The sequence below is a fragment of the Bemisia tabaci genome, chromosome 8, assembly GCF_918797505.1.
Source record: "Bemisia tabaci chromosome 8, PGI_BMITA_v3".
Taxonomy (NCBI): domain Eukaryota; kingdom Metazoa; phylum Arthropoda; class Insecta; order Hemiptera; family Aleyrodidae; genus Bemisia; species Bemisia tabaci.
In genome coordinates, this window is record NC_092800.1 from 31,172,078 (window position 1) to 31,186,669 (window position 14,592).

At 40.5% G+C, this 14,592-nt stretch overlaps 1 protein-coding gene across 1 annotated transcript; it reads right to left on the reverse strand.

Annotated features, from left to right (window-relative positions):
- Positions 1 to 14,592, reverse strand: Arl6 (ADP ribosylation factor-like 6). The gene is made up of 2 exons (XM_019048383.2): positions 14,418 to 14,592; positions 1 to 6,386 (listed from the first exon to the last, which is right to left on the reverse strand). Exons 1-2 carry the CDS (start codon positions 14,590 to 14,592, stop codon positions 5,998 to 6,000), a joined length of 564 nt encoding a protein of 187 aa, XP_018903928.1. The 3' UTR covers positions 1 to 5,997.

Genomic DNA, 14,592 nt, shown 5'->3' on the forward strand with positions numbered 1-14,592 from the left:
TCAGGTATGAATGTTTTTTTTTTATTAAAGACAAAATCTTGTAACCTTAGTTCTAAGATTAGCTTTAGTTTTTAACATTAGCACTAATGTAATTAATGCCCGCAAGGGGCAGTTGTACATTTTTAATTTAATAAAAAAAAAAAAAAAGTATTTTTTTTTTAACTTTTACAGATTAACCTCCAAAAATACTTCCTTCTCGTGTTCTTTTTACTGTTTACAAAAGTTTATCCTTTTTCATTATTTCGCAGCCTCGAGGATTTTTGACCGCCGCGCCATAGCAACAGAAAGGGGTTGGGGAATATGAAGTTGCCAACTTGATGGAATCACTTGCTTTTGACGAAATCAGTCCGGGAAACTTAATGATAGTCTTTGGATATAAAACTTTTCTTTATTTATTAATTGTTTATAAAATAATTATGCATTTCCAATTCCATATACATTGTAAAGCTTATAAAACTACAAACAAATATTAGTTGGAACGTATAACATTAGATAGTTGCATAGCTTGAATTTTAGTAAAGGGACGACGCGGAAAAAAACAAATTGGTGCTTAGCCCTAACACTTGAGGTAAAATAGGGCCAACTAAAGGCATAGTAGTGCTGAGCCCTACTACCTGCTCACCGTCAGGTTGTTTTTCCGTTCATAGATTGTTTTGACATAAAATGAAGGCTGTAAGCCAAAGCAAGTGTGTCGACATTTTCTTTGTTTTTAACAAAATTCAATCATTAAATCATTTATTTATTTAGCTTTTCACTTCACTTATTACGCGATGCGTTCATTTCTTTTATACGTGGTAGGTATAGTTAGTGAGTTCTTTCAATTTCCAACGGTCAAAAGTATGCTGTTTTCGTTACATTCTAGATAGATTGAAATTTTCAGATCAAGGTCTTTGACAAAGTTTCCGACCTAGGTCTCAATAGGACGAGCAAAAGTTTGAGGTATAACTCATACATTCGATAGGAATTATAAACAATACAGTGATTTTTCTGATTTTTAGTGAGTTCCTCGTTTGACATTTTTGCACAACTTTGCATTCCGATGGCTAACGAACAATTGCGTCTAACTGACAATAGAGAATTTGCAGGTGTCTGAAATTTGATGAATTTCGTGTTTAAGTGGAAACTAGCAAGTGAACTAAACACGAGGATGCCCTTGGTTCCTGAATTGGACAATTATTGGAGAAGATATGACCAAATGATCTTATCTGCTAAAATACGCGTGTTTAAATGGGAAATGCCGCCAATAATGACGTCCCGAGATGGTGCATTTTCTCACTTTTGAATCTATTTTTATACTATTTCCCATATCAGAAAAAGTTATAAAAAATACTGTGGAATCAGCTCTTGAAACACTTTCAGATAAGGCATTAAAAATGTGCATGCAAATTCTCCATTTTGAGAAAAATGAGTTAGCGACTTTGTCGAATTCTACAGTATAGAATACGCAAGCTTATGATTTCAGTTGTTTTCCAATTCTGTATAAGTGCCTCAATAACGCTGTAATGTATGAAAAAATTGCCAATCTAATCTTAAAATTACAAAAATAACGAAGTTTCCCCTAATTTCTGCAAAATCGCCAGTTTGCAGATAGGCAGTACTGTTTGTTCACCATCGATTTGCCAGATGAGCTCTCAAGTTATTTGCTCTAATTTACAATTTAAACCTATACTATAACTAAATATGAATGGAAGATCTGACTGAGCTAAACCAAAAGAAAACAAAACACAGGGAGGAAAAGTCTATACCTAAAAAAACTTAATTCAACGAAATCCTCAATTTGAAACCACGATCGTTCCTCCATATTGCGGTAGTAAAAAAGGTTCAAATTGAAAAAAAATCATTCGTCAATATTGAAGAAATCTTTTAAATACCTTCCTCAAAACGAAACACTGCTCGAATATCGAGAGCTGGTGATTTATTATTAATTATTAGCTTAATTCAAGTTCTTACAGTCAGGTGCTTTTGAGCCAACTTTAACCAAATAATGCTCAAAAATGGATAAATTGACTTCTACGCTTAAAATTAGCAATAGATAGCGATTCGTATCGGTTACAAGGACATGAGTGTTGGTTTTTGATGGCTTAAAGTCAATATTTTCGGGTTTTTTTTTTTTTTTTTTTTTTTTTTTTGTTTTTAATAACGCAACGTTTGATCAGAAATCCAATTTCAACTTAGGAGAGCCGTCAGTGTGTGTGTGCACCAACTCGATAGAAAAACGCCATAAAAACTTTCGGATATTGCCAAATTGCCCCTGATGATACATTTATTTATAGAGAAGTTATAAACATTTTTCCTTATAGAATTGCAAAAATATCTAAAAAAAATTAGGAGAATTTTATTTACAAATTTCAATGAAAAGACGTACTTAACGGAGGGAAATTTGGTGAAGTCCAAATATTCATGCGGCGTTTTCCATTAGCGCATGACAGTAAACAAAACGCGCGGTTGTTTAATGGCTCTCTGACATGAGTGGGATAGCATCGTTATCCGTGCTGCATCGCGGTGAATTGAAGGAGTTTTATAATCTGCTCGATGCCGGGTCATATCATTCCTCGATCTACGTCAGACCTTACTCGTTACATGGGCAGCAGACAGCTGCACGCATCAGCATCACACCGAAAACGAATGGATGATAAAAACACACGGACCGGCATAATTCTTGTTTTATTGCATAGAAGGCCATGCATATTATAACTTTGAACGTGATACTATGAAGAGAACAAAAAAGTTTTCGTTTTATTTTTCTCTTATTTTCTAATTATTTTTTTAAGAAATATTCTGCTTATTATTTCTGAGTTTGTAAAAGTTTTTACCTTTAACATGTCTTGTCTCTTAAAGGTCGTTCCTCTTATTATTCTTGCTTTTTTAATAGTTTTTATTACTTTTTGTCATTTCATACCCACTCATTGGGATACAAGCTGTCCTTACAACGTATTCCAAAGGGTCATCAATACCGTTAATATGGATTATATAATAATAAATTAATATGGATCATACTGACTCTTAAACTCACGATCCTAAATTTTTTCAGAAGACAAATAAAATAACGGTCACACTGTTGAGCGTCAACAAAATGACCTGTATCGAAGACATAATTTCAACCGTCGCGACAGCTTAGCTTGGCAAACTGCCTGAGGAATAATTCATTGACCATCATTATAGTCAAAGATAAATGTTACTGCCGATGCGGGGAAAAAATAGGTACTAAATCCCCGAAGATAATTGTGTCTCGCCTGTTTTACATTTCACGAATAGCAAGAGAAGGGTCTCAATTGTATTTAAAACCGATTCTCCATACGTCCTACTGATTAGATAAAAGCTCATGCGTAAATTTTGCGCTCCAAAATTACGATAATCACTCGATAAATGCAAGTAGATAATCTTGGTTTCTGCAAATAGGTATTCCTTCCCCAGTCCCTCCTCTCATGCATGTTTTGAGACCTGAGACAGGCCCGCCACATCCCATCTCGGGCCCTGGTACCAATTTTCTGGCTCGGGCCCCTAGCACGGGGGGGGGGGGGGGTCCGGGGGGCCTCCCCCGGGAAATTTTTGAAATTTTAAATCTATTTGGACGCATTATGAAGCTCTTATGATGGAGATTTTCCATCAATTTCTGCAGAATAATTACGCCTTTTTGTTTACTTTCAGCACCAAAAACTTTCGAATTGTTGCATTCAAAACATCTGTAAATTTTTTTTTGAGGGGGCAGATGATAATTTTCAATTCTATGGGGAGCCGGGCCCCCCTAGACTCCCCTTTCGTCCGTCTATGGCAAGGGAGTTAAGCCATTGAAGTCGAGGATGCCCAGAGAGGAGCCTCTTAGCATCCGACAACGGAAGAAAATGAAACACAGTTACTAAAAATATCATTCTACATATACTCAAAATCTTGAAAATCTCTAAAAAAAGTAAGAGAAATTTTATAGTGCCCTAGCGTGTTTTTGAAACTTTATTCACCTTTTGCGGAATTTTTAGGGTAATTTTTTCACTTTTCCCTACGAGACAAGGGTTACACATGAATTCGTAGTGGTTTGTCACTTGCGTCACGGGCCCCTCCAGGGCCCGGGCCCCGGTACCAGGGACCCAGTATCCCCCCCCCCCTTGTGGCGGGCCTGCCTGAGAAGCTTAACTTTTCTCAAATTTCAAAATGAAGGGACACCCTCAAGTAGGGTCACTTGTCCCTGCCAGCGCTGAAGAAGCGTATTTTCGTTAAAGATCGGTCGAACACAAATGGGTGGATCAAGCAGTTTCGTATTTTGTTTTGACGCGATCATAATAGTTCGGAACAACATCGGGACTCACCAGACGGATAGAGGGTGGAATTCTTGCAAACATTGGAGCCACTATATATTCCTACAAAAAGTAGAGTTTAGAAAAGACCTGATGAAGATGATGCCATCCGACCAGCATCAATTTCGAAATTGTTACCTCAAATGTTCACCAACCCGATTATGATCTCGCCGCCATCATCGCGGCATTTTGGCTCGATCGATCATCAACGAAAATACGCTTAAGATGATCATTCTTTCCGAATACTCCCGCAGATCTGCCGCTAGAGAGGCCTCTAAAAATTTGTTTGAACATTTTTTCAAAAAATATTCCTTATTTCAACACCTCACAGCACGTTTTGAGACGTGAGGAACTTAACTTTTCTCAAATTTCAAAATTAAAGGACACCCTAAAGTAGAGTCTCTTGTCTCTGCCAGCGCTGAAGATGATCATTCCCTCCGGATATTATCGCAGATCTGCTGCTGGAGAGGCCGCGAAAAAAATGTTCAAGCATTTTTTCAAACAATATTTCGTATTTTTACACCTCGCAGCACGTTTTAAGACAGCTTAACTTTTCTCAAATTACAAAATTAAGGAAGTGGAGCCCCTGGGGCCCCACCCTAAAGAGTATAGGGTCTCTACCCATGTCATGCTGAGACCCAAGACCCAGAGTCATTTTAAAAATGTTTCAAAAATATTCCTTACTTTTACACCTCACAGCACGCCTTGAGACCCGGGTAGCTTAAATTTTCTCAAATGTCAAAATTAAGAGACACCCTCAAGTAGGGTCTCTTATCTCCGCCGGCGCTGAAGATGATCATTCCTTCCGGATATTCTCGCAGATTTGCTAAAGAGGCCTCTGAAAAAAATTTCAACAAATATTCCTTATTTTTACACCTCATGGCACGTTTTGAGACCTAGAAAGCTTAACTTTTCTCAAATTTCAAAATTAAGGTACACCCTCAAGTAGGATCTCTTATCTCTGCCGGTGCTGAAGATGATCATTCCTTCCGGATATTCTCGCAGATCTGCTAAAGAGGCCTCTGAAAAAAAATTTCAACAAATATTCCGTATTTTTACACCTCACAGCACGTTTTGAGACCAGAGGAGCTTAAATTTTCTCAAATTTCAAAATTAAGGGACACCCTAAAGTAGCGTCTCTTATCTCTGCCGGCGCTGAAGATGATCATTCCTTCCGGATTTTCTCGCAGATCTGCTAAAGAGGCCTCTGAAAAAAATTGCAAATATTCCGTATTTTTACACCTCACAGCACGTTTTGAGACCTGGGGAGCTCAACTTTTCTCGAATTTCAAAATTAAAGGACACCCTCAAGTAGGATCTCTTGTCTCTGCCGGTGCTGAAGATGATCTTTCCTTCCGGATATTCTCGCAGATCTGCTAAAGAGGCCTCTGAAAAAAATTGCAAATATTCCGTATTTTTACACCTCACAGCACGTTTTGAGACCTGGGGAGCTCAACTTTTCTCGAATTTCAAAATTAAAGGACACCCTCAAGTAGGATCTCTTGTCTCTGCCGGCGCGGAAGATGATCTTTCCTTCCGGATATTCTCGCAGATCTGCTAAAGAGGCCTCTGAAAAAAATTGCAAATATTCCGTATTTTTACACCTCACAGCACGTTTTGAGACCTGGGTAGCTTAACTTTTCTCAAATATCAAAATTAAAGGACACCCTCAAGTAGGATCTCTTGTCTCTGCCGGCGCGGAAGATGATCATTCCTTCCGGATATTCTCGCAGATCTGCTGGGTGAGCCACTCGATGCCCTCGTCGAGGCCTTCGCCCTTGACGGCGTTGCTGGCGCAGATGTGCCAGGGCTTGTTGATGATCCGGTGGAGGTTGAGGGCGGAGGCGATCTTGACGCTGGAGAGGGCGTCGCGGGCGTCCATCTTGTTGGCGAAGAAGAGGATCGGGAGCCGCTTCCCGACGGTGTCCGGGTGCTGGAGCAGGAGTTCCAGCTCCTCCTGGACGACGGCCAGCCGGAGACGGTCGCTGCTGTCGATCACGAAGATGATCCCCTCGCAGTCCGAGTAGTAGTGCTCCCACACCTCCCGGTACCGCACCTGACCCGACATGTCCAGCGCCGTGAACCCCACATTGTTATCTGCAAAGAGAGAGGGGCCTTTAGTGCTGGGTCTTGCAACAGTGGAAAGATTTTGGTTGTACACGGAGAAAAAAACCTCGTGCGTGGGACCCGAAGTTTAGGTCATATGGATCTGTAGAGTTTTAGGATTGAGCATCTGAACACTTTAGGTCTAGCTGTCGAGGTTCGGATCACACATCTGAAACTTCAGTTCTTATATATGAAGTACTTCAGATGTGAGAACCGAAGTTTTTCGGATGTGAGAACCGAATTTTTTCGGATGTGAAAACCGAAGTACTTCAGATGTAAGAACTGAAGTCTCAGATGTGTGATCCAAACCTCAGCAGCTGGACCTAAAGTGTTCAGATGCTCAATCCGACAACTTCAGAGATCCATATGACCTAAACTTCGGGTCCCACGCACGAAGTTTTTTTCTCCGTGTACTAGGGGGTAAGCCTGGTTTCATGGCACTCTTTGATAATGCAACGATTTCAATGTATGGGAGCTATTTTTGCCTATCCACTGAAAATGAAGGCGAAATCAGCCTGACCCGACATGTCCAACGTCAAGAACCCCACATTGTTATCTGCTAAGAGAAAGGGGCCTTTACATTGTTATCTGCAAAGAGAAAGGGGCCTTTAGTACTGGATCATTGCAACAGTGGTAAGATTTTGGTTGCACTAGGGGGCACGCCCCTTGGCCACCACGCGGCTCCACCCCCCGAGGGCGGTTTGCGCCTTCTATGCCCTGCTTCGCGGGTCCTCGTGAGTTCTGATTAGAGCGGGCTCATCTAGAATACCGTGATAGAGAGATGGCGGTATTTGCGTGCTATGTAGTTCATGTTGATTTAACCATTAAATTTGTATTTCTTGGAGTCGCATCCTTTATTATGGGTACCTACGCAACTAGTTGTTTTAATGAGCTTCTTAATACATGAACATGAATTATCAGGAGAATTCCATCTGAGCTCTTCAAATATGCATTAAAAACACTGAAGTTACATGGCACTTTCTGATAATGCAACTATTTCAACGTATGGGAGCTTTTTTTGCCTATTCACTGAGAATGAAGGCGAAATCAGCCACCGTCGCAAAGTGTGGCAACGGTGCTCCATTCTGTGATGATGATTGTAGAAGTTATCTATAGCAAGACAGTGAAAAACTGAGTTCTCTTCCAACTGATTGTGAATCATCATAATAATATATATTTTTTTTACAAAAAAATGTAAAAATACAGACACAAAATTTGAGCTCCGTGTTTTCTGCCCTCCATATTATACTTCCGGAGAGTCCTTTTACGGTCCTTTCCAACACGACTCATTCCTTTCGGTCTTCGATATTGACGGACGCACAGTGGACCGAGTCAGTAGGAGAGGTCGGACAAAATTTGGAAACATTTCACGCTTATAACTCTGCTCATACAAAATTTTAAGGTTCTGAAAGTGGTTCCATCGGTTTTCTCGTGAAATTTTCGCAAAAAGCACCCCTCGAAATTTAAAGTGTGACGAAATAAACGTCAAAATTTTCAGTTTTAGTCGAAAATTTCACGTCCAACCGCTCTAGTTGACTCGATCCACTGTGGGACGGAGAATTGGACGTATTTCTATCAAACGGAACTGTGTGCCTTATGAAGTGAGCCCTGTTATGCACATATTCTTATGGGTCTCAGGGCTCATGTCTTATTAATGCACATAGTTCCGTTTGGCAGAAATACGTCCAATTCATCAAGGGTTTCACAGCCGAACCTGAGCTTGCGAGCCTCGCGAACGTGACGTAATTTATTTAGATTAGGCGGTGTGCGTAGGATTCGCGAGCGCGGGAACAAAAAATGTGAATGAATCTGTTCAGTCAATAAGGTAATTCCGTCATCATCGCATCTCGCTCCACAACCCGCGCCGATTGTCACTCGTCACTCCTCTGACGTAACAGCGTAAGTCCAATTCCACTTGGGCCCCGGAAAGCATAGAATCTTATGGACATCAAGGCTCAACTCAAAAAGCAGTAACGTTCTGACGTCAGAGGAGTGCGCAAAGAGGCCCGCTCGCCCTATCCCACGCCGACAACCCGAGAATCGAAATAATCGATGGATCGATTTATCGAGCTCAGATTTTTTTCCGCGTCGCTGTTTTCTAGACGAGGAAACGTCACTGTATATCAACAACGAGAAAAAAGATTGGTAGAATGGGCCTGTTGCATGCAAGAGATACAGCCGCGCGAATAGATTTTTCAGAGGTTAAATGACACGAAAATTACGATGGTCACATTAAAAAAGTCTGAAATACACTCCTTACTGCGCAATTTGCGTTAATAGGAACGCGCTTTTTCAAAATTCCCGCGTCTGGGGGCAGTTTTCTAATCACCGAAAACGAGCAAACGGCGAGCTCGGTGATTTCCGGAAGATGCCGAGTCGTTGTTGTTGTTGTTGTTGTTGTTACTTTTTCCTTCAGTTTGTTAACAAACCCAACGTGATCTCTTATAGCGGTCCATATACGCTTTATGCGGTAACCAAATCGATCAACTTTTAAATATCCAACGCAATTCTTCTACAATTCATTACAGTATATCACGAGCTCCGATTTTTAGGTTATGTTGTCAGTTTTAGTTGACCGGAAATAGCCGCGAGTTGCCGTTAATTGTCTCCGTTAGAAAACTGCCCCCAGACGCGGGAAATTTGAAAAAGCGCGTTCCTAACAACGCAAATTGCGCAGTAAGGAGTGTATTTCAGACTTTTTTAATGTGGCCATCGTAATTTTCGTGTCATTCAACCTCTAAAAAGTCTATTCGCACGGCTGTATCTCTTGCATGCAACAGGCCCATTTACCATATTCTGTCGCGCTGTATTTCACACAACGTCAATATTCGGAGTCAATGGGCCTGTTGCAAACTTTTGCTAGAGCAAAAATAAGAGTTGCTTCTTATAGATAATGCCTCAAAAATCACGATGAGCGCATCGGCAAAGTCTGAAATAAACTCATAACTTCACAGTCTGCGTAAGAAATTTGCGGTTTTTTGAGCTTCCCGCTTCAAAAACGATACTACGGCACAGGTGAACATTTTGTAAGAGGAGTCGTTCCATCGTCGGCAATAATCATTATGGCCGACGCCAATCCGCCAAAAAACACGTTTGATGGGACGAGATAACACCTGAACTGGATTAGACCAGATAACAATCGGTGTGTTAACGCTCATATTTTCCACGCCCGAATTGATTGACCTTGAACTCTCCTCGAATTACGCGCGGAACTGCGCGCAAGCGTCGGCCATGATGAATATCGCTGACGATGGAGCGACTCCTCTAACAAAATGTTCACCTGTGCCGTAGTATCGTTTTTGAAGCGGGAAGCTTAAAAAAACGCAAATTTCTTATGCAGATTGTGAAGTTATGAGTGCATTTCAGACTTTGCCGATGCGCTCATCGTGATTTTTGAGGCATTATCTACAAGAAACAACTCTTATTTTTGCTCTAGCAAAAGTTTGCAACAGGCCCATTCTGCCAGAAGAAAGGTAAACGTTACTATATACTGGTACGGGACAATTCCTCTGACAGAATCGACTTTGAATTCTCGCTGTGTAAAATACAACGTGAAGGAATGGTAAATTCAATCTTTTTTTCTCTGTGAATGTTTTTTTGTGAATGCATTTTTTCCATTCCCTTATCGTATTTTTGCTGTGAGATCGTTTGACCTTTCCTCTTGAAAATTTCACGGACTTGTCTTTTTTTTACAACCAAAATCAGCTTTATTATGGAAAAAAATTGTATATTCTGATTCTTAAATAAAATTGAATCGCTTTTGTCGATTTTACAACCTTGGAATGGAGTTACGGTAATTTGCCTGGGAAACGACGACTTGCGATCATGCACAGGAAAAGGAACCGCAAAATTTTAATACTGACCTAGCAATGTAAAGGATCAAAAGAGAGTGTTAAGTAAATATATTTATTTTAATGTTTCTTTTCTCTTCGGAGAATTTTAATCGTAATCAAATCTCTAAAAATTTTAGGGGAAATTATGTATTAGATTCTCAAAAATAATGATTCACAGGATTTTAAGCAATCGGCTGGATGCTCTTACAGCGTTCCTCCTCAGAACGACAGAATACAGCTGTATTACGAGTCTCGTTTCTGTGAAATGAAATTCCAAGCTCAAAAAAAAACTTCTAAAGATAGGATCGTATCGGGAAAGCACACGTCGGTCGTTGTACAGGAAAATTCGTCGCCTACCTGACATAAGGGCGTAACTACAATCTGCGATGAACCCTGGGCTCCATACAATTCAATGCTTTTCTTGGCTCATCTCAATGTGTAGTTACGCCCTTATGTCAGCCAAGCGACGAATTCATCACCGCACCATATTCGCAATATTCTTCGTGCAGCGATAGGGCAGAGTGCATTACAGCAGAGTTGCCACAGTAGTGAGCTAGGAATTACTTCCGTAGCACTTTTGCCGTAATAGCGAAGAGAGCAGTAAGTGTCAGATTTTCGAAATCGAGTTTCCTTCAAAATTCGTCCAATCTCTGTAAGATGAAATCACTGAAATAGCGAACTTCATTCCATTTCGTTATCAAGTCCTCGGTTAGAGCAGTTTTAAATTTGAAAATTATGCAAAATTTCCCTAAAAATTGAGAGAAAAAAACAGAATTTTATTGGTGATGGAATTTCTCCTATCTTTAACATTCCTCACAAATTTGGTCACGACCGACTACTCAACAAAATCGAGTCCCGCACTGCCGTGCTAAGGAAGAACGCCGTATGAACATTTGAGAGTTGCCGAATTTCCCTCGATAAATCGTTCATTTTTGAGGGAAGCTATGAATATTTTTCCTTGAAATTTTCAGGAACTTTAGGTGAAATTGTGAATAAAATTAGCTGAAAAATTGGAAGGAAAATATTCAAAAGTCTACCAGGAAATTCGTGTTTTATCAAAGGTAACTTGGCAACGCCTGAAGGTTCATACGGCGTTTTTCCTTAGCACGTCAGCGCAGATCCAAAGATCCGCAGAAAAACGCCCGCGAAGTATTTCATGCATGAGTACGCGGCGGATTGCGATAGCAAGGGGCCACTCGAAAACCGTCCATCGTTTGCGACTTACTCCATCATCGATTGATCATATCGATCGACCCGTCACCAGCACAGCAATCGCCTTCCATTCGACAAATCGACTTCCGATTGTTGTCTTTAATCGGACAATCGAGCGTCGCTGCAGGAGCTCATCTCGCCGATGGTCGTGGGTGGGTCCCGCGAGTTTCACTGCACACCTACTTAAAGCGTCGTTTCTGAAAAGGAGCGTGTCCATTTTTAGATGGACCCTGAACCACGTAAGAGTACTAGCAATTTAAGGCTCATCTGGGAATGAGCATGTTCCTCTTCTAAAAAAGTATACGTTTACTTCTACTTCTCCGCGGTGACTCAAAGTCAGAGGATCGCGCTGGGTTGGTTATTCAGTCGGTAGCGGTTGATTTTTAAAACGGAGTTCTTGCTTCCATCAGGGTTTTCTCATGATTTATGAATGGATGTAAGATGCCTTGTATTAGAGTACCTTTATAGGGAGAGTATGGACAGCTCGAAAATTTGGAGGATGTGTTTGATCAGGTCATGCAGCTCTTGGGGCCCAAAAAGTCAGCCAACCTATGAACTCGAATTATCAAGTGGTACTAATTTAAACTGCGAGAGTAGGTACACTGATCAAAAAGTATAAAAGCACGTATAAAACTTTGATTTCGCAGACATTTTCTCAGAATCAAAGTCTTAATCCTTAAAAACGCTTGTTTCCAATGCGCTGTCAGCCCTATTAACTAATCTTTCGAATGCAGTGGCGTGGCTTGAATTGCGATATATCGATTGTTATTCCGTTTAAGCCTATGGTGAAGAATCGATTATTAAGGTGTTCGCTGCGAACACTCTGTTTATCGATCCTTTTCCACAGGTTTAAATGGCATAAAAATCGATATATCGCAATTCACACCACGCCACGGTCCGAAAGCATATGTAGGTTAGCAGCGGCACTTTTCCAGTGATTTTTGTTTTTATTGTGGTGCCGCCCTTTTGGGCCCTAAGAGCTACATAAACCGAGTTGTCTATACTCTCCCTATAAATGAACTCTACCTTGCATGTACCGTAATAGGAGTTGGTCAAGCCACGAATTGCCTCGGGAACCTTGCCTCTTCTTAAAGCAATGACAGTTATCAAAAAATCGTAAAATAATGGAAAAATATTTACCAACCCCCTATAACCGCCATTTGAGCGATTGATGAAAAAATACCAAGAAGCCAGTAACGAGGAGCATTGAATAATCCAGGTCAAACTTGCGTTTCAAAGGCCCTTAAAATTACTTATTGTCAGATGTGGACATCATTAATTCCGGAAGTACCTGGGTTTGGAATAAATTCTAGGAAAAGGCGCATTTGCAAAAGCTTAGAATTCTAACGGCTATCACTCTTCCCATCCGAGGGGAAATCATGAGGCACTGTCGGAAACCACTCAAGACTTCATTAAACTCCAAGACCACTTAATTAGGTGGTTCCCAGGTTCGTTCTGTTGAATGCTCGTGTCACGTGGTTTGGGAATTTCGCTGTTGGTATGCCTATTTTTTAGGACTTTCATGAATGAGGTGAGGAGTGTTTTAGTTCTTTTCGATTTTCTCTTCACATTAAGTCGTTGATCAGCCATATATAGATCGATCCGTCGCTATTGATTAAGCCGTCTTCCCGCTGACTCAAAGCCCCGGTAGCTGAACCGTAGGCATATCAAGCAATTTTTAGCGATAAAGTTACCTAATGTCGGTTCCTATAGTTTCAAACATGGCTTCCACAGGTTTTAGAACTACAGTAGACTCTGGATTATACGGCTTCGTATTATCCGGACTCTAGATTATCCGGATCGATTTTGCAACCATGTAACTGCGTACGCATTCCGATAAGTGAGCGGATCCGCGGAGAAGCGGTCGCAAGGCATATTGGCGCCTGCAAGGCTGCAGGAATACTTCACGCATTGCGCCAAACAGTGAGGTCGGCGTGGAACGCATTAGCGCCTACTAGATTGCATGAATACTTCTCGTATTACGCCAAACGCTACGTCGGTTAGTTAGCCTAAAACGCACATCAGTGGCTACAAGACTGTATGAATACTTCACGCATTGCGAGCTTTAATCGTTGAATTGTAATTTATCGTTGTCGGCTACCATTCACAATCACCATTGAGTCGTTCAATTTGGCGTTAACCTTTTAAATTCGTGTTGGTATGTACATGATGTATACATAATAAGAATACTGTGGTGTTGGTTGTTGGTGTTTGTGTTTACTATTATTATCCGGATTTTTGTTATCCGGATCGGGCCCGGCACCAATTAATCCGGATAATCCAGAGTCTACTGTATTTCACAAGAAACTTCGCCACTATTTTCACTTTTTCCATACGAGAATCATGCATCTCGTATGTTGACATACCCTCTGCGCAGAGGTTTAATTTATCAAACTTCTGAACTACACCGAGGTACCTTCTCAAACCGAAAAAAGCATGTTAAATTCTCCATAGGCATGACAAATGCAGACAGGATTCTGATATAAGCTACCATAGAGTCTGAGTATGTTTCGGCTACTATATTCATATTACTGTTAAAATCGACCATTTCTTTCACAAAAAATATTAAGCTCCCAAATGGATAGAAAATAAGAAATATGATACACGAGCTTTGCCGAGGACATGTGTGCAATGATTCCTTTCCCATGAAACTGTGTTTTAAATTTTTAAAATTCAGAGCAATAAACCAAGAATTTATGGAAACCGACTTATAAAACGCAACTAGCTATTGAAAATTTAGAATGCATAGTGCATATCACATATCAAAATTTAATTATGTAAACCTCACTAATACCTATCAAATTACGCACACAAAAAAAAAGAATATAATAAAATTAGGATTCATGAAACCTTCCGAAAATTCGATGTAGATAAGCATCCTGTGTCAAGGTACTCCTAACCTTCAATATATTCGCTCTAACACATATAGATGATAATATGGGTAAACTGACTCATTTAAGATACCTGAAATACACACGTTTAAATTTTTCAACATTCAATCCAACGGTAGGCTCAACTGTGATTTTATCATCGTCCGATTTCAAATGGTTCAACACCGTACTTTTTCCACTATTGTTCAAACCAACCACCAAAACTTTCACTTCCCTTTTTTTCAAGCGAAACAGAGAGGAGAGTTTATCCAACAACCCCAT